The sequence below is a fragment of the Salmo trutta genome, chromosome 34, assembly GCF_901001165.1.
Source record: "Salmo trutta chromosome 34, fSalTru1.1, whole genome shotgun sequence".
Lineage (NCBI taxonomy): Eukaryota > Metazoa > Chordata > Actinopteri > Salmoniformes > Salmonidae > Salmo > Salmo trutta.
The window spans coordinates 21,887,954-21,909,104 of NC_042990.1; the positions used below are offsets into that span (position 1 = coordinate 21,887,954).

Below are 21,151 nucleotides of genomic sequence, written 5' to 3' on the forward strand. Positions count from 1 at the left end.
TAGCTAACATTAGCTAGCTCAGTAGATAACTATATTGTTTACAAATTTGCTAGTTAGCTAAACAGCATTCAACTGTCAGACTAGCTAGACGGCTAGACAGCTAACTAGCAATGACTCGACCCGCTAGTAGTATTTATTCCATTATCTTCAGAAAATAAAACGTAAATTGTGGGCGTCTCTGCATAAAAGCATGCTACTTTCTTTTGTCAATTATTCATTATATTGAAAATATCACTCACTTTATCCGTTTTCTCGTTTTTACTCGATTGAACAATGGCACAAAGAACGCCTCCTCAAAACATGTTATGTGCACAACGTTAGCCACAAGAAGTGGTGACGTTCAGCACAAAATGAGTTTGTAACCATGGTAACCGTTGAACGGTGTCTCCGATTATGAAGAAGCTTGTGTAAATGATCGAGGATGGAGTATAATGAGATAACACAAATAATAGTTTTTTTTAATGGCATTTCACACAGATAATGACATGACATAAGCCCATGACCCTCAATAGTCATGAAAAAATATGTTCAACATTGTAGGCAGTATTTTCTTTGAAAGGATCAACTACACCTCTGAGTCCCAGTGATGTTACTGTAAGCCAAAATCCTGCCAGTATGTCACATTGGCACCAGAATTCTTTATCTGGGTTAAGCAGAATGTTGTGTGGAAACAAATACTACAACTCTCATGTACTCTCTTCTTCATTAACCTTATTAACTGACATTCATATTAACTTCTGAATGATTATTTCTGAGTTGATGGTGAGTAGGTAGAGAAACACCTATCTCAGCAAGTCTTCCTGAAGGTACCAGATGCTTTTCATTTTGTTGATGTACCATATATGACTGTGTTGGTGATGGTTAGTTAGATGCATATTATACTGAACAAAAATATAAACACACATTTAAAAGATTTTACTGAGTTACAGTTCATATAAGGAAATCAGTCAATTAAAATAAATTCATTAGGCCCAAATCTATGGATTTCACATAACTGTGAATACAGATATGCAGCTGTTGGTCAAAGATACCTTAAAAAAAAGTAGTAGCGTGGATCAGAAAACCAGTCAGTATCTGGTGTGACCACCATTTTCCGCATGCAGCGCGACACACCTCCTTTGCATAGAGTTGATCAGGCTGTTGATTGTGGCCTGTGGAATGTTGTCCCACACCTCTTCAATGGCTGTGAGAAGTTTCTGGATATTGGCAGTAACTGAAATACGCTATCGACACGTCAATCCAGAGCATCCCAAATATCCACAATGGGTGACATGTCTGGTGAATACACAGGCCATGGAAGAACTAGGATATTTTCAGCTTGCAGGAATTGTGTACAGAACCTTGCAACATGGTATAACGATACAGACCCAGATGCAGACACGGGAGGCATATGGTTCGAGTCTCTGATATTTATTATAATCCAAAGGGCAGGCAAGAGACAGGTCATGGACAGGCAAAATATCTTAAACCAGGTCAGAGTCCAGGAGATACAGAGTGGCAGGCAGGCTCGAGGTCAGGGCAGGCAGAATGGTCAGGCAGGCGGGCTCAGAGTCAGGGCAGGCAAGGGTCAAAACCAGGAGGACTAGAAAAATGCCGATAAGGAAAAAACAAGAGCACAGAAACCACACTGGTTGACTTGACAAGACAAGATGAACTGGCAACAGACAAACAGAGAACACAGGAATAAATACCCAGGGATTAATGGGGAAAACAGGTGACACCTGGAGATGGGTGGAGACAATCACAAAGACAGGTGAAACAGATCAGGGTGTGACACATGCGGCCGTGCATTATCATATTGTGCTGAAAAATGAGGTGATGGCGACGGATGAATGGCACGACAATGGGCCTCAGGATCTCGTCATGGTATCTCTGTGCATTCAAATGGCCATTGATAAAATACAATTGTGTTCATTGTCCGTAGCTTATGCCTGCCCATACCATGACCCCACTGCCACCATGGGGAACTCTGTTCACAACGTTGACTTCAGCAAACCGCCTGCTCACACAACGGCATACATGTGGTCTGCTGTTATGATGCCGGTTGGACGTACTGCTGAATTCTCTAAAACAACGTTGAAGGCAGCATATGGTAGAGAAAATAGCATTCAATTCTCTGACATTCCTGCAGTCAGCATACCAATTGCACGCTCCCCCAAAGTATTTTCATTTATTTTTCATTTTTTTGCGTGGTAGATCAGCTTTAATATTGCAGATATATTGTGACTTCCATCAATGTAATTGTCTGCATCATTTCCAATCCACCATACATTTTTTTGTAAATATATACAGTATATTCATACAAATATATATATAAATATTTTATATTTCCTTTATTATTTCCCGCTAACCCTAATATCCCTCCCCTAAATGGAGTAAACTAATGGACAACAACTCTTATGGTTCTACTGCCAGCTTATACACACTATATACATTTTAAGGACACAATATAGTTTATAATAGTTATCTTTTGTTTGTTTTTAGTCACTTCCTTCACTCAACCCGTGTGGTTTACCACACGAAGCCCTTCTGATCCGTCTGCCGACTTTTCAGCACGAGGGGGCCACAATAGACTTTCTTCCGTCGCGACGTCTCTCAAAGGCCCTTCTGCTAGCTTGCTAGCCCCGGCCCGCTAGCTGCCTGAGCCACTCACTGGACTCCTATGATCACTCGGCTACGCATGCCTCTCCCTAACGTCAATATGCCTTGTCCATTGCTGTTTTGGTTAGTAATTATTGCCTTATTTCACAGTAGAGCCTCTAGCCCTGCTCAATACGCCTTAGTGAACACTTTAGTTCCACCTCCCACACATGCGGTGACATCACCTGGTTTAAATGATATTTCTAGAGACAATATCTCTTTCAACATCACTCTATGCACAGGTTTACCCCCACTGTATTCACATCCTACCATACCCTTGCCTGTATATTATGCCTTGAATCTATTCTACCGTGCCCAGAAATCTGCTCCTTTTAATCTCTGTTCTGAACGAACTAGACGACCAGTTCTTTTAGCCTTTAGCCATACCCTTATCCTACTCCTCCTCTGTTCCTCTGCTGATGTGGAGGTTAATCCAGGCCCTGCAGTGCCTAGCTCCACTCCCATGCCCCAGGCGCTCTCATTTGTTGACTTCTGTAACTGTAAAATCCTTGGTTTCATGCATGTTAACATTAGAAGCCTCCACCCTAAGTTTGTTTTATTCAGTGCCCTAGCACACTCTGCCAACCTGGATGTCCTAGCCATGTCTGAATCCTGGCTTAGGAAGGCCACCAAAAACCCGGAAATGTCCATCCCTAACCATAACATTTTCTGACAAGATAGAACTGCCAAAGGGGGCGGAGTTGCAATCTACTGCAGGGATAACCTGCAGAGTTCTGTCTTACTATCCAGGTCTGTACCCAAACAATTTGAGCTTCTACTTTTAAAAATCCATCTTTCCAGAAACAAGTCTCTTACCGTTGCCGGTTGCTATAGACCACCTTCTGCCCCCAGCTGTGCCCTGGACACCATATGCGAATTGTTTTCCCCCCCATCTATCTTCAGAGCTCGTGCTGCTAGGTGACCTAAACTGGGACATGCTTAATAGCCCGGCCATCCTACAATCTAAGCTTGATGCTCTCAATCTCACACAAATGATCAATGAACCCACCAGGAACAACCCCAAATCCGTAAACACGGGCACCGTCATAGATATCATCCTCACCAACCTGCCCTCCAAATACAACTCTGCTGTCTTCAACCAGGATCTCAGCGATCACCTCCTCATTGCCTGCATCCGTAATGGGTCTGCGGTCAAGCGACCGCCCCTCATCACTGTCAAACGCTCCCTAAAACACTTCAGCGAGCAGGCCTTTCTAATCGACCTGGCCCGGGTATCCTGGAAGGATATTGACCTTATTCCGACAGTAGAGGACGCCTGGTTGTTCTTTAAAAGTGCTTTCCTCACCATCTTAAATAAGCATGCCCCATTCAAAATTTGTAGAACCAGGAACAGATATAGCCCTTGGTTCACTCCAGACCTGACTGCCCTTGACCAGCACAAAAACATCCTGTGGTGTACTGCATTAGCATCGAATAGCCCCCACGATATGCAACTTCTCAGGGAAGTTAGGAACCAATATACACAGGCAGTTAGGAAAACAAAGACTAGCTTTTTCAAACAGAATTTGCATCCTGTAGCACTAACTCCAAAAGGTTTTGGGACACTGTAAAGTCCATGGAAAATAAGAGCACCTTCTCCCAGCTGCCCACTGCACTGAGGCTAGGAAACACTGTCACAACCGATAAATCTGCGATAATTGAGAATATCAATAAGCATTTTTCTACGGCTGGCCATGCTTTCCACCTGGCTATCCCGACCACGGTCAACAGCCCTGCACCCCTCACTGCAACTTGCCCAAGCCTCCCCCATTTCTCCTTCACCCAAATCCAGATAGCTGATGTTCTGAAAGAGCTGCAAAATCTGGACCCCTACAAATCAGCCGGGCTAGACAATCTGGACCCTCTCTTCCTAAAATTATCCGCCGAAATTGTTGCAACCCCTATTACTAACTTGTTCAACCTCTCTTTCGTATCGTCTGAGATCCCCAAAGATTGGAAAGCTGCCGCGGTCATCCCCCTCTTCAAAGAGGGGAGACACTCTGGACCCAAACTGCTACAGACCTATATCTATCCTATCCCGCCTTTCTAAGGTCTTCAAAAGCCAAGTTAACAAACAGATCACCGACTATTTCGAACCCCACCGTACCTTCTCCGCTATGCAATCTGGTTTCCGAGCTGGTCATGGGTGCACCTCAGCCACGCTCAAGGTCCTAAACGATATCATAACAGCCATCGATAAGAGACAATACTGTGCAGCTGTATTCATTGACCTGGCCAAGGCTTTCGACTCTGTCAATCACCACATCCTCATTGGCAGACTCAACAGCCTTGGTTTCTCAAATGACTACCTAGCCTGGTTCACCAACTACTTCTCTGACAGAGTTCAGTGTGTCAAATCGGAGGGCCTGTTGTCCGGACCTCTGGCAGTCTCTATGGGGGTGCCACAGGGTTCAAGCCTCGGGCCGACTCTTTTCTCTGTATACATCAATGATTTCGCTCTTGCTGCTGGTGATTCTCTGATCCACCTCTACGCAGACGACACCATTCTGTATACTTCTGGCCCTTCTTTGGACAACCTCCAGACGAGCTTCAATGCCATACAACTCTCCTTCCGTGGCCTCCAACTGCTCTTAAATGCAAGTCAAAATAAATTCACTACTCTGACTTAGAATATGTGGACAACTACAAATACCTAGGTGTCTGGTTAAACTGTAAACTCTCCTTCCAGACTCACATTAAGCATCTCCAATCCAAAATTAAATCGAGAATCGGCGTCCTATTTCGCAACAAAGCATCCTTCACTCATGCTGCCAAACATACCCTAAAACTGACTATCCTACCGATCCTTGACTTTGGCAATGTCATTTACAAAATAGCCTCCAACACTGTACTCAGCAAATTGGATACAGTCTATCACAGTGCCATCCATTTTGTCACCAAAGCCCCATATACTACCCACCACTGCGACCTGTATGCTCACTTTTGCTGGACTTTGCTTCATATCCGTCGCCAAACCCACTGGCTCCAGGTCATCTATAAGTCGTTGCTAGGTAAAGCCCCACCTTATCTCAGCTAACTGGTCACAGCACCCACCCGCAGCACTCGCTCCAGCAGGTGTATTTCACTGGCCAACCCCAAAGCCAATTCCTCCTTCAGCCGCCTTTCCTTCCAGTTCTCTGCTGCCAATGACAGGAACAAATTGCAAAATCACTGAAGCTGGAGACTCATATCTCCCTCACTAGCTTTAAGCACCAGCTGTCAGAGCAGCTCACAGATCACTGCACCTGTACATAGCCAATCTGTAAATAGCCCATCCATCTACCTCATCACCATATTGTTATTTATTTTATTTATTTTGCTCCTTTGCACCCCAGTACCGCTACTTGCACACTCATCTTCTGCACATCTATCACCCCAGTGTTTAATTTGCCATACTGTAATAATTTCGCCACTATGGCCTAGTTATTGCCTCAGTCCCCTTATCCTACCTCATTTGCACACACTGTATATACAGTAGACTTTCTCTATTGTATTATTGACTGTACATTTGTTTATTCCATGTGTAACTCTGTTGGCCTGTTGGCCAGATCGCAGTTGTAAGTGAGAACTTGTTCTCAACAAGCCTATCTGGTTAAATAAAGGTGAAATATATATATATTTTTATACCCTCCAATCTATCTCTGAACACCATCGGGTTTCTATTTGCCATATATCTTTCAACTACAGTTGAAAAATAAATGTGATGTTTCTCAAAAGTTCTTAACTTTTTTATTCTCATAGAATATACATATTTTAAATTATTGTAAATTAAATATAAATATATTTTGCTAAGAGTATTATGATATTATTAATCGATTGACTATGACTTTTTAAAATCACCCAGCAGTGCTATTTGCAGAGTTAGCTCCAGGTAAATGTTGCAGTTCTTCAAAACTTGAGACATCTGTGGCATGACAAAATGGCACAGGCCTTTTATTTTCCCCAGCACAAGGTGCACCTGTGTAATGATCGTGCTGTTATTTATTTGTACCCCATTTTCATGGTATCCAATTGGTAGTTACAGTCTTGTCTCATCGCTGCAACTCCCGTACGGACTCAGGAGAGGCAAAGGTCGAGAGCCGTGCGTCCTCTGAAACACAACCCAACCAAGCCGCACTGCTTCTTGACACAATGCCCACTTAACCCGGAAGCCAGCCGCATCAATGTGTCAGAGGAAACACCACGCACCTGGCTACCGTGTCAGTGTCAGTGTGCACTGCACCCGGCCCGCCACAGGAGTCACTAGTGTGCGATGGGACAAGGACATCCCTGCCGGCCAAACCCTCCCCTAACCCGAACGATGCTGTGCCAATTGTGCGCCGCCCCATGGGTCTCCCGGTCGCAGCCGGCTGCGACAGAGCCTGGACTTGAACCCAGAATCTCTAGTGGCACAGCTAGCACTGCAATGCAGTGCCTTAGACCACTGTACCACTCGGGAGGCCCATGATCATGCTGTTTAATCAGCTTCTTGATATGCCACACCTGCTAGGTAGATGGATTATCTTGACAAAGGAGAAATGCTCACTAACAGGGATGTAAACAAATTTGTGCACAAGATTTGAGAGAAATACACTTTTTTATGATTTCTGGGATCTTTTATTTCAGCTCATGAAACATGGGACCAACACTTTCCATGTTGCCTTTATATTTTTGATGAGTGTACTTTGGATTTGATCTTCACTTTAATTGCTTTTGGCAATCATCTTAAAGAGCAGGTCCTGAGAGTTCTGACGTATCATGATTACTGGCCTTCCGTGTTTGCACAACCTGTCGCCACCACAGTGAGATGTGGGAGTCAATAGGGTCAGCTGGTGATTGCCTTATCTCTCACTCTCTCATTCTCTCCACATGAGTGTCTCTCTTACTGTCAACTGATGAGGGATATTGAAGGATAAATGGCTTGAGATTTAGGCCTGTCACATAATTTCACAGACTTCCAGTAGGCTAGGTCTGCTTTCCAAAATGACACCCTATTCCCTATATACTGCACTACTTCTGACCAAAACACTGTGGGCCCTGGTCAAAAGTAATGCGGTACATAGGGAATAGGGTGCCATTTGGGGAAAGCATGTTGTGTGTTGAGTGATTAATATCAAATATACATTACATTTAAAAGGTTTTTCCTGCCTGCGGGTGGCGAGCTGTCTAATTTAAAAAACTAACATTGGTTATATCATTTCTATTTAAACATGACATTTTTGACAAGTTATCACAACCACAGACACTGTAATAGCTACATTAATTTAAAATATCATTTAACTCTATGTCAGAAATGCCAATAGCAACAACATTAGATTATTTAATGTCTTAGTTCAACCTAAGCCATATTCTCGAAAAAGTTGTCGTCTGAATAGGGGGCTCCTGAGTGGCGCAGCGGTCCAAAGCACTGCATCTCAGTGCTAGAGGCGTCACTACCGACACCCATGCTCAATTCCAGGCTGTATTGCACCCGGCCGTGATTGGGAGTCCCATAGGGCGGCGCACAATTGGCTTGGGTTTGGCCGTGTAGGCCGTCATTGTAAATAAGAATTTGTTTTTAACTGAGTTGCCTAGTTAAATAACGGTTACGTTTAAAATGTAAAAATAGCAAACACAGGCTAATAAAAGCCTGTTTTGGCTTGTTTGCAGACAGGTTTGTTTCTATTGTCCTCCTTTGACTTTGGCAGTTTAGCAAACAGGAGATGATTAAAATAAATGAGCCTAGATTGATCCTGATATACGGCGAGGGGAAGACTGATGGGGGAGGTGAACGGAAAGGATGATTATGACTGTCCTTGCCCGCCGATGACAAATGGCACTGTATCGTGTCTCTAAAGCCCTAGATTTGTATCTATTGCCTGGCATCAAAACACTTCTGGGATATCATCATAACCATCAGCGTCATCATCAATGACATCAACATTGTCACCTTTCTCCCTATTTCCAAACTCTTATGTTTCACTCATACATCTTATGTGCATTTGTTGACTGAGAAAGAAGTGAAAAGAATTCACACTAAACTAGTCAAGGTCAGTACAGTATGATAATACGAACATGCCCAGAACATACCTTAATTCTGACCTCAAAACAGATCTGAAAGATTGTGAGTCATTGCTATAGTTGGCCATTTTGGCCTGATTATGTAGTTATTGTGTTGTGTAATTTTTGTTTGTATTATTCCATAAACATTTTCTATTTTCAATATTCATGTTTATATTTGTCAATATTGAACAATTATTGTAAGAAATTAAAAATCAAAATACCACTATTACGGAGCAAGCGGTAAAGTTTCATATGACAGATGGACATTATGTATGGAGTCTTAAAGGAGGCCTGAGGAAGGGCAATATTTTCCAAATGTTCCAACTACATACAAATGATTTCTCAATTACGCTTTAATATATAAATGTCAAATATATGTGAGCAATCCTTCCTTCAAAAGACCTTCTATGGATTAAACGTCATATAATTCCCCCCAAAATCTTTCCATAACATAAACTGACCAGGTGAATCCAGGTGAAAGCTATGATCCCTTATTGTTGTCCCTTGTTAAATCCACTTCAATCAGTGTTGATGATGAGGAGGAGACAGCTTAAAGAAGGATTTTTAAGCATTGAGACAATTGAGACATGGATTGTGTATGTGTGCCTGTCGGAGGGTGAATGGGCAAGACAAAAGATTTAAGTACCTTTGAACGGGGTATGGTAGTAGGTGCCAAGCGCACCGTTTTGTGTCAAGAACTGCAACGCTGCTGGGTTTTTCAAGCTCAACGTTTTCCCCTGTGTACCAAAAATGGTCCACCACCCAAATAACATCCAGCCAACTTGACACAACTGTGGGAAACATTGGAGTCAACATGAGCCAGCATCCCTGTGGAACGCTTTCAACACCTTGTAGAGTCCATGCCCCGACGAATTGAGGCTGTTTTGAAGGCAACTCAATATTAGGAAGGTGTTCAGTGTATGTAGGCCTAGAGAAGGAATCATATGGAATCCTTTACTTTCTGGAAGCTTTGTTTACACGGATTGGGTAAGTTGAATTGTAGGCTCTATATTCAGTCCTAGAAAGGAATCATATGAAAGCCTTGACTTTCTGGATGATGAGAGATCGTAGGCACTATAGGTAGGCCTAGAGAACGAACAAAGGCCTGAGCCATATAGAGATATATGGCCCTGAAAAGGCAGGCATGTCATATTTGAACATATATTTACGGCTATGGAGAGGAGTTGTAAAGCATGTCTTATTGAATCCTGACTGTGACCCCATGCTGCAAGCCTTTCCACAGTACCTCCCTCATAAGTCAGTCAAAGTATAATAAAATACTATGCCATTACAAAGATTCTCACCAACTCAGCACTCTGTAGGCTATATCTCCCCCTCTCTCTCTTAGACAGGACAAACTGCATAAACATCAGAAAGCAGAAATGGTGGAGGCTAGAGGTGGTTGATGTTGATAAACCAGGTTAGAAGATGAGGTGTGGGGCAGAGTGTAGAGGGTGATTTAGGAGTGGAGGAGGAAGAGGAGGTAGAGGGGTTCACAGGCCTCTGGAAGGAAACACACACACGCACACACACACACAGGCCCCTTACGTATGAGTGTGTTCCTGCTGGGATCTTGAGAAATTGTCTCGCTGCAGATATCTGTCAACTCGATGAGCCAGAGGACAGAATCAATTACATTAAGAACAAGAATAACACAGGGTTTAGGAAATAAAAACATTACTGTAAAGAACACTGCATGCCACAGAAGGCTTAAAACCTAATTTGAATAGGAATAATAATTAATTTATTTATGGATCCTCCAGTAGCATGTAACTGAAATGCAGCAGTTGATATAACCCCCCACTACCACCAGCGTTTTGCATTTAAATTGAAATATTTATCCATTCATACTTTGCAAATCATGTGACAACATGGTCTGTAGCATTTATCTTTACCTCCCTGAGACTCTCTTTGCCTTTCCGCATCTCTCTCTCTCTTTCTCCCCACCTCCGTAGCTTAGATCTGCAAAGAAATGTGGGGAAATTTGATTACCAACACAGTGACTCGTTGTGAGAGGCGACAGGAGATGTTATCAAGTGTTATCTTAATGTTCCTCTCCTCACTACGGACAGATTAATTGTCATTTCAAGTATTATTACAGGTTATTTTCACCTTGGGCAGGAGCAAGTCTAAGCTACGAATGCGATTGATGCACACTGGCTGAATTATGTTTTTTTTTCTGGCTTTTTGCAATTATTGTACATTTGTAAGTAGAAAAGTCGCATAGTTCCAACTCTATCATCAAGTTTGCTGACGACACGATAGTAGTAGACCTAATTATCAATAACGACGAGACGGCCTACAGGGAGGAGGCACTCTGACGGTGTGGAGCAGGGTAAACAACATCTCCCTCAACGTCAGCAAAACAAAGGAGCTGATTGTGGACTTCAGAAGAAACCAGGCTGGGCATGCAACCATCCTCATCAATGGTCCGCCCCGGAGATGGTCAAAAAAGTTAAAGTTCCTCAGTGTACACATCTCCAAGGAGTTGAAATGGTCAAACAGCACGGACAACGTGGTGAGGAAAGCACGACAGCGACGCTTTAACCTCAGGAGGCTGAAGAAATCTGTCCTGTCCCCGAGGGCCCCTTACAGTGTTCTACAGGAGCATCATCAAGAGCATACTGTTGGGCTGCATCACAGCCTGGTATGGCAACTCCACCACCACTGACCGCAAGGCACTAGTCAGCTACAGTGGGGGAAAAAAGTATTTGATTCCGCATTTCAAAGATAATGGTTTTATCTTTTACCAGATCTAATGTGTTATGTTCTCCTATATTAATTTCACATTTCCACAAACGTCAAAGTGTTTCCTTTCAAATGGTATCAATAATATGCATATCCTTGCTTCAGGTCCTGAGCTAAAGGAAGTTAGATTTGGGTATGACATTTTAGGCGAACATTTTAATAAAAGAGTTGGATCAATTAAGAGGTTTTAAGTCTGTGGGAAAAGACAGTGTTCAGATCGACCGATAGTTGAGGTGTAGCCCAAATGTAGAATTTACTAGGGTTGTGCCAACATGGCAGTACTCATATTCGTAATCGTATCCATAAATTGACAGTTGATATTCGGGTCGGATGATACCCGTGATAGGAAAAAATGTGTTTTATTATGTCTAAATACAGTGAGGGAAAAAAGTATTTGATCCCCTGCTGATTTTGTACTTTTGCCCACTGACAAAGAAATTATCAGTCTATAACTTTAATGGTAGGTTTATTTGAACAGTGAGAGACAGAATAACAACAAAGAAATCCAGAAAAATGCATTTCAAAAATGTTATAAATTGATTTGCATTTTAATGAGGGATATAAGTATTTGACCCCCTCTCAATCAGAATGATTTCTGGCTCACAGGTGTCTTTTATACAGGTAACGAGCTGAGATTAGAAGCACACTCTTAAAGGGAGTGCTCCTAACCGCAGCTTGTTACCTGTAAAAAAGACACCTGTCCACAGAAGCAATCAATCAATCAGATTCCAAACTCTCCACTATGGCCAAGACCAAAGAGCTCTCCAAGGATATCAGGGACAAGATTGTAGACCTACACAAGGCTGGAATGGGCTACAAGACCATCGCCAAGCAGCTTGGTGAGAAGGTGACAACATTTGGTGCGATTATTCGCAAATGGAAGAAACACAAAATAACTGTCAATATCCCTCGGCCCGGGGCTCCATGCAAGATCTCACCTCGTGGAGTTGCAATGATCATGAGAACGGTGAGGAATCAGCACAGAACTACACGGGAGGATCTTGTCAATTATCTCAAGGCAGCTGGGACCATAGTCATCAAGAAAACAATTGGTAACACACTACGCCGTGAAGGACTGAAATCCTGCAGTGCCCGCAAGGTCCCGCTGCTCAAGAATACATATACATGCCCGTCTAAAATTTGCCACAACTGGTGAAAGTGTTGTGGTCAGATGAGACAAAAATTTAGCTTTTTGACATCAACTCAACTCGCCGTGTTTGGAGGAGGAGGAATGCTGCCTATGACCCCAAGAACACCATCTCCACCGTCAAACATGGAGGTGGAAACATTATGCTTTGGGGGTGTTTTTCTGCTAAGGGGACAGGACAACTTCACTGCATCAAAGGAACGATGGACGGGGCCATGCACCGTCAAATCTTGGGTGAGAACCTCCTTCCCTCAGCCAGGGCATTGAAAATGGGTCGTGGATGGGTATTCCAGCATGACAATGACCCAAAACACACGGCCAAGGCAACAAAGGAGTGGCTCAAGAAGAAGCACATTAAGGTCCTGGAGTGGTCTAGCCAGTCTCCAGACCTAAATCCCATAGAACATCTGTGGAGGGAGCTGAAGGTTCGAGTTGCCAAACGTCAGCCTCAACCTTAATGACTTGGAGAAGATCTGCAAAGAGGAGTGGGACAAAATCCCTCCTGAGATGTGTGCAAACCTGGTGGCCAACCACAAGAAACATCTGACCTCTGTGATCGCCAACAAGGGTTTTGCCACCAAGTACTAAGTCATGTTTTGCAGAGGGGTCAAATACTTATTTCCCTCATTAAAATGCAATTCATTAAAAAAAAAAATTGACATGCGTTTTTCAGGATTTTTTTGTTGTTATTCTGTCTCTCACTGTTCAAATAAACCTACCATTAAAATTATATACTGATCATTTCTTTGTAAGTGGGCAAACGTACAAAATCAGCAGGGGATTAAATACTTTTTTCCCCCACTGTACCTGATCCCCCTGTCTTCCTGCTGCTCCCCCTGTCTTCTGCTGCTCCCCTGTCTTCCTGCTGCTCCCCTGTCTTCCTGCTGCTCCCCTGTCTTCCTGTTGCTCCCACTGTCTTCCTGCTGCTCCCACTGTCTTCCTGCTGCTCCCACTGTCTTCCTGCTGCTCCCACTGTCTTCCTGCTGCTCCCACTGTCTTCCTGCTGCTCCCACAGTCTTCCCGCTGCTCCCCCTGTCTTCCTGTTGCTCCCCCTGTCTTCCTGCTGCTCCCACTGTCTTCCTGCTGCTCCCACAGTCTTCCTGCTGCTCCCCCTGTCTTCCTCTTTCTCCCCCTGTCTTCCTGCTGCTCCCCCTGTCTTCCTGCTGCTCCCCCTGTCTTCCTGCTGCTCACCCTGTCTTCCTGCTGCTTTGGACATCATTGTTTAATTCACACCTGCAGTGTTGGAGCTTGAACATTAAGTATTTCACTATACAATGCAACTACATCTGTGACCCTGTGCATTTGATCAAAAAAAAATTAAAAGTATAATGATAATGGTGATCTCACTCTCACAAATGATTCAATGCAATTTACATTCATAGTATAATTTACAATGATTTATTTGTGTTTTTTTGTGTATGGCAGATGCCCAGTCCACATGACCTAATGAGACACTGAATATCCAGATAGTGTACAATAGGTTGTTCTACTCTGATTTTCAGTGTAAAGGACTTTCTCTCTGTAGGATGTTCCTTGTCTCTGTGTCTGTGGCTTGTTCCACTACACGAGAGATGAAAGGGGAGGAAGGCTACAGATCCATACAGGACAGTCTGTCTGAGCCCTCTGGCTATACCTCCTCTCTCCTCTCATCTCAGCATGAAGGCCACTCATACAGACCACCTGCCATTTCCATGTGCAGCGATAGCCAACTTTAATCAACCACTCCGACCGACATTATGATCTGAATTAGACACAGTGCACTGCCTCTTTGAAGTTCAACATTGGGAGTCCTTCCCGAATTTACCTTCTCAATGACCATTGGTTTTCAGTAACCTAAAGGCATGATGGAATTCACAATCCATGCTGAAACTATCTCTGGTATGCGTATTTAGACTGATTGTTCACTGCATGTAGTTGTAGCACATTGTGATTGACATGTGTACAGTTGAAGTCGGAAGTTTACATACACTTAGGTTGGAGTCATTAAAACTCGTTTTTCAACCACTTTGTCACGCCTCCTGCCGAGGGTGACTCCTCTCCCTGTTCGGGTGGCGCTCGGCGCTCGTCGTCACAGGCCTACTAGCTGCCACCGATCCCTTTTTCCCTTTTCTGTTGGTTTTGTCTTAATTGTTTGCACCTGTGTTGATTAGTGTTTAGTGGAGTATTTAAGCCCGTTTCCCCACCTGTTCTGTGTGCGGGCTTACTTTCTGTTGTCGTTTGTCGTTCATGCAGTGGTACGTGTTATTTGATCATTGTGTTTGTTGGATCACACCCAGTTGTGTTTTCGTGGGTGTACTTTTCTTTTACGGTGCAATTCATTAAAAGCCCGTTAGCAACTACTCCTGTTTCCTGCGCCTGACTCCACACCCACTACTGCAGATGTTACACACTTGACAAATTTCTTGTTAACCTGTTATGGATAGGGGGCAGTATTTTCACGGCCGGATAAAAAACATACCCGATTTAATCTGATTATTACTCCTGCCCAGAAAGTAGAATATGCATATAATTATTAGCTTTGGATAGAAAACACTCCAAAGTTTCTAAAACTGTTTGAATGGTGTCTGTGAGTATAACAGAACTCATTTGGCAGGCCAAAACCTGAGAAGATTCTGTACAGGAAGTACCCTGTCTGACCATTTCTTGGCCTTCTTGATCATCTCTATCCAAAACAGGGGATCTCTGCTGTTACGTGACACTTCCTACGGCTCCCATGGGCTCTCAGAAGGCGGCAAAAAGCTGAATGGTGGCTTTGCAGGCCCTGGCTGAAAAACATTAGCGCGTTTGGATAGTGGTCGGTCAGAGTACTATGAGACTGAGGCGCGTGCACGAGTCGACTCCATGTTTACTTTCTCTCTCTTTGTACTAAAACACGGTTTCCCGGTCGGAATATTATCGCTTTTTTACGAGAAAAATTGCATAAAAATTGATTTTAAACAGCGGTTGACATGCTTCGAAGTACGGTAATGGAATATTTAGAATTTTTTTGTCACGAAACGCGTCTGGCGCGTAACCCTTCGTCACCCTTGGATAGTGTCTTGAACGCACGAACAAAACGCCGCTATTTGGATATAACTATGGATTATTTTGAACCAAACCAACATTTGTTATTGAAGTAGAAGTCCTGGGAGTGCATTCTGACGAAGAACAGCAAAGGTAATAACATTTTTCTTATAGTAAATCTGACTTTGGTGAGGGCTAAACTTGGTGGGTGTCTAAATGGCTAGCCCTGTGATGCCGGGCTATCTACTTAGAATATTGCAAAATGTGCTTTCACCGAAAAGCTATTTTAAAATCAGACATAGCGAGTGCATAGAGGAGTTCTGTTTCTATAATTCTTAAAATAATTGTTATGTTTTTTGTGAACGTTTATCGTGAGTAATTTAGTAAATTCACCGGAAGTGTTTGGTGGGAATGCTAGTTCTGAACGTCACATGCTAATGTAAAAAGCTGGTTTTTGATATAAATATGAACTTGATTGAACAAAACATGCATGTATTGTATAACATAATGTCCTAGGCGTGTCATCTGATGAAGATCATCAAAGGTTAGTGCTGCATTTAGCTGTGGTTTTGTTTTTTGTGACATTATATGCTAGCTTGAAAAATGGGTGTCTGATAATTTCTGGCTGGGTACTCTGCTGACATAATCTAATGTTTTGCTTTCGCTGTAAAGCCTTTTTGAAATCGGACAGTGTGGTTAAATAAAGGAGAGTCTTGTCTTTAAAATGCTGTAAAATAGTCATATGTTTGAAAAATGGAAGTTTTTGTATTTTTGAGGAATTTGTAATTCGCGCCACGCCTATCATTGGATATTGGAGCAGGTGTTCCGCTAGCGGAACGTCTAGATGTTTAACAAACTATAGTTTTGGCAAGTTGGTTAGGACATCTACTTTGTGCATGACAAGTAATTTTTCCTACAATTGTTTACAGACAGATTATTTCACTTATAATTCACTGTATCACAATTCCAGTGGGTCAGAAGTTTACATACATAAGTTGACTGTGCCTTTAAGCAGCTTGGACAATTCCAGAAAATGATGTCATGGATTTAGAAGCTTCTGATAGGCCAATTGACATAATTTGAGTCAATTGGAGGTGTACCTGTGGATGTATTTCAAGGCCTACCTTCAAACTCAGTGCCTCTTTGCTTGACATCATGGGAAAATCAAAAGAAATCAGCCAAGACCTCAGAAAAAAAATTGTAGTCCTCCACAAGTCTGGTTCATCCTTGGGAGCAATTTCCAAATGCCTGAAGGTACCACGTTCATCTGAACAAAAAATAGTATGCAAGTATAAACACCATGGGACCACGTAGCTGTCATACCGCTCAGGAAGTAGATGAGTTCTGTCTCCTAGAGATGAACGTACTTTGGTGCAAAAAGTGCAACTCAATCCCAGAACAACAGCAAAGGACCTTGTGAAGATGCTGGAGGAAACAGGTACAAAAGTATCTATATCCACAGTAAAACGAGTCCTATATCGACATAACCTGAAAGGACGCTCAGCAAGGAAGAAGCCACTGCTCCAAACCGCCATAAAAAAGCCAGACTATGGTTTGCAACTGCACATGGGGACAAAGATCGTACTTTTTGGAGAAATGTCCTCTGGTCTGATGAAACAAAAATAGAACTGTTTGGCCCTAATGACCATCGTTATGTTTGGTGGAAAAAGTGGGAGGCTTGCAAGCCGAAGAACACCATCCCAACTGTGAAGCACGGATGTGGCAGCATCATGCTGTGGGGGTGCTGGTGCACTTCACAAAATAGATGGCATCATGAGGCAGGAAAATTATGTGGATATATTGAAGCAACATCTCAAGACATCAGTCAGGAATTTTAAAGCTTTTTTCGCAAATGGGTCTCCCAAATGGACAATGACCCCAAGCATACTTCTACAGTTGTGGCAAAATGACTTAAGGACAGCAAAATCAAGGTATTTGAGTGGTCATCACAAAGCCCTGACCTCAATCCAATAGAAGATTTGTGGGCAGATCTGAAAAAGCGTGTGAGAGCAAGGAGGCCTACAAACCTGACTCAGTTACACCAGCTCTGTCAGGAGGAATGGGCCAAAATTCACCCAACTTATTGTGGGAAGCTTGTGGAAGGCTACCTGAAATGCTACCAAATACGAATTGAGTGTATGTAAACTTCTGGCCCTCTGGGAATGTGATGAAAGAAATAAAAGCGTAAATAAATAATTCTCTCTGCTATTATTCGGACATTTCACATTCTTAAAATTAAGTGGTGATCCTAACTGACCTAAGACAGGGAATTTTTACTCGGACTGAATGTCAGGAATTGTGAAAAATGGAGTTCAAATGTATTTGGCTAAGGTGTATGTAAACTTCCGACTTCAACTGTACGTCCCCCATCCAGGGACTGACCAGGACCAACCCTGCTTAGCATCAGAAGCAAGCCAGCAGCATACCACCCTGCATCCAACTGCTGGCTTGCTTCTGATGCTAAGCAGGGTTGGTCCTGGTCAGTCCCTGGATGGGGGACCAGATGCTGCTGGAAGTGGTATTGGAGGGCCAGTAGGAGGCACTCTTTCCTCTGGTCTAAAAAATATCCCAATGCCCCATGTAGGGTGCCGTCTTTCGGATGGGACGTTAAATGGGTGTCCTGACTCTCTGAGGTCATTAAAGATCCCATTGCACTTATCGTAAGAGTAGGGGTGTTAACCCCGGTGTCCTGGCTAAATTCCCAATCTGGCACTCATACCATCATGGCTGTCTAATCATCCCCAGCTTACAATTGGCTCATTCATCCCTCTCCCCTGAAACTATTCCCCAGGTTGTTGCTGTAAATGAGAATGTGTTCTCAGTCAACTTACCTGGTAAAATAAAAAAATAAAAAAATAAAAAGTAGCAGGAGCACACACACACACACTTCACCATAATGCAATGAAGATGAAGTTCTGAAAAGGGAGACACTACAATGCAGTAAACTCTATTTTCCAGCCCGACTAGAGTGCCACTCCTTGACATGGTGGCATTGGACCATGAATACACTCATCTTCCTGCTCCAAGGAGAGCGACCTTGCAGGTTAGCCTTTCAAACCCCTGCTACTTGGTATTCTGTGATGTTTCAATCATGTTCCCCCGAGCCGCACGTCAACAAGTCTAGAAGGAGAGATCCTAAAAAAAGAATCTAAGCGGATGGCATATGTCTGACAACTTCCAATTTCCTTTAAAAATGCGCAACTATTTATAAAGCTTGGGGGCCTCTCTCCTTGGTGCCAGAGACAGAGGCTCCATTTCCCCTGATGGATTGGCTGTCATATCCCCACAGAAAGGTGCTTCTTTTACTTTATAGACGCACGTCTCTGCTGTGCTCTTGTCTGCACTGTGGAGTGGATCCCAGCCCAGCTCACCGCTGAGCCACCATCGTTTTTCTCCCCTTATCGCTACCCTGCCGTTTCCTTCCCCAGTCTCCCAGACATAAACACCAACACACAGCAACTAGAAGGGGGAGAATATCATCATTTCTTTCTGTTTTCAACTTTCGCTTTGATGTCGTTCAAGTGCAGTGTAGAATAATCATCATTACTCAATTAGTTATAGAGGGGAATTACAGTACATAGGTATGTGTATTATCATGTGTGGATGTAGTGTGTGAGGCTGGAAACGGGAGTCTGTGTGTGTGTTGGGTAGAGCCGTGAGTGTTTGTGTGTGTAGTGCTATGCAGTTCCTATGTTGCCTGGCTACCCAGACTCCTTGCTACGCCACGCCCACAGACGTTAGTTTATTCTCCTCAATGAGTCTGGATCTGAGTACCTCTTCGACCCTTCACCGAATGTGAACACATATGGGGCCGTCTGATTGGTCCAGAAACCGATGGGTTGGGCCAGAGCCAGAACACACGTGGGTAAATCGGCGGTTTGAAAATGTGTCGTTGGTTTTGATATGCTGATTGTCACCAAAAACGACTTCAACGATAGTAGTCTCAGACTAAAGAATGTAGTGAACAACAGAGCAGCGGAACAATTTTGTGTGAGTTGTCAGGCTAGGGCCTATGTGACGTGCGTATGTGTCTGAACAATTTGGTGTGTGTGTGTGTGTGTGTGTGTGCTCATGCTCACACTCGCCTGCATGTGTGTGTCTGACCTAGTGGACATTGTCTTCCTGGAAAATCTGGTCCCTCCAGCAGGCCCGCTTGTGAGCAGCGGCTTATCAGCTCTGACCAGAGTCCCCCTCTTCCTCTCCCAACCACCTCCATCGCCTTAGAGGACAGTAAATTGCACCCAAGCAGTTAATAAGAATACAAAATATTTTGAGTGAAGTTCGCTCATGCAACCATAAAAAAATACTGCATGGAAACATCTGCAGGGAAAAGTTTGCTATTAAAGAAACTCCATCTTCTCGGCGGTGGCTCTCTACAAGAGGCAACATCACAAATTCCCGCACCAACCAGCCGTGCAGTCTTGCGTTTGGCTAGCGTTCGACGGACGACCCACATCTCATGATTAACAATGCAGGTGGTTCTCTCCCTCCTCCACACACACAGTAGCAAAACAAACATTTATTTCCATGGCATTACACTAGGAAGTGTCATGGGTGCATATTGAATTCTCTACAACAGCGTGACTGGCTGCTGTGTGTATGGAGAGAAGGAAGGTAATTACATATTGAATGTTCTTTTTGTTCAGTCAGCTCCTGGAGGGGAAAATCCATCTGTTGCACACACTGCAGAGATTGTGTGGAATGTGTGTGTGTGTGTGTGTGTGTGTGTGTGTGTGTGTGTGTGTGTGAGGTGTGCGTGCATAAAAGGCATGTTTCCTCCAGCCTCTCAAACACACACAACACCAACCATTTACTTCAATATTAAAACAGGTATCACTTCTGCCAGATATCTGTACCACGGCAAATGAGGTCCTTGGCACGCCACACATCATACATTTCTATTCCACATTTTCTGTGAAATAAGAGAGAGGGATGATATAAGACACAAGTTTGAAAGAAGAAAATCTGCATGCTTGGGCTTTAGTCTGAACACTACATGTTTATACTCCGTGAATACAGGTATCCATCGACAATCTGCAAAAGAGCTTGTAGCTCTTGTCTTGCTAAAACTAATCTTGGCACCCAGAACAAAATCTCACATGCTTCCTGGCCAGTTATTAGGTTTTGCTGAGCATGTTACAAAAGACTATGCCAACACAGATAAAAACATGATCAACCATAAGTCCACTCCACACTTTGTCTGGTTTACATGTCCAGTCATTTCGTTACGTTGTTCAAGCACTCAGTTGGAGTATGTCTCATGTATTCAGGTATTCTAATAGTGCTGTATGATCAGTCAACTCGGCCCTTTCTATTGACTAGACAAAGAACCTCCTCCTTTGTAATAACATAGAGACTGTTACTATAGTTGTTCACCGTGGATTATCCCAACTCTCGTAGCACTGTTTGTGTCTATTAGTAGCTATCTCCTTCTCCCTCACCTCCATTCCTCCCCATGAACCCTCCCTCCCTGCCAACCCCAATGCTGTCTCCACAAATCTGTGTCTGCTGTGCCTGTGCCTCTGTCAGATTTGGGAAGGAGAGCCATTGTTCTCAGATGTAAGATCCCCTGCTTCAGCTTGTGGGATTAGG

General features: G+C 43.4%; 1 protein-coding gene across 7 annotated transcripts in view; it reads right to left on the reverse strand.

Moving 5' to 3' along the window:
- phf14 (PHD finger protein 14) overlaps positions 1-346 on the reverse strand; it is an 89,093-nt gene extending 88,747 nt beyond the window's left edge. For all 7 annotated transcript variants that reach the window (XM_029732220.1, XM_029732216.1, XM_029732221.1 and 4 more), the window contains exon 1: positions 240-346. In XM_029732220.1, coding sequence (XP_029588080.1) covers position 240 — 1 coding nt within the window. In that variant the 5' untranslated portion in view covers positions 241-346. The remainder of the gene's footprint in view (positions 1-239) is intronic.
- Between the last annotated feature and the right edge of the window lie 20,805 nt (positions 347-21,151).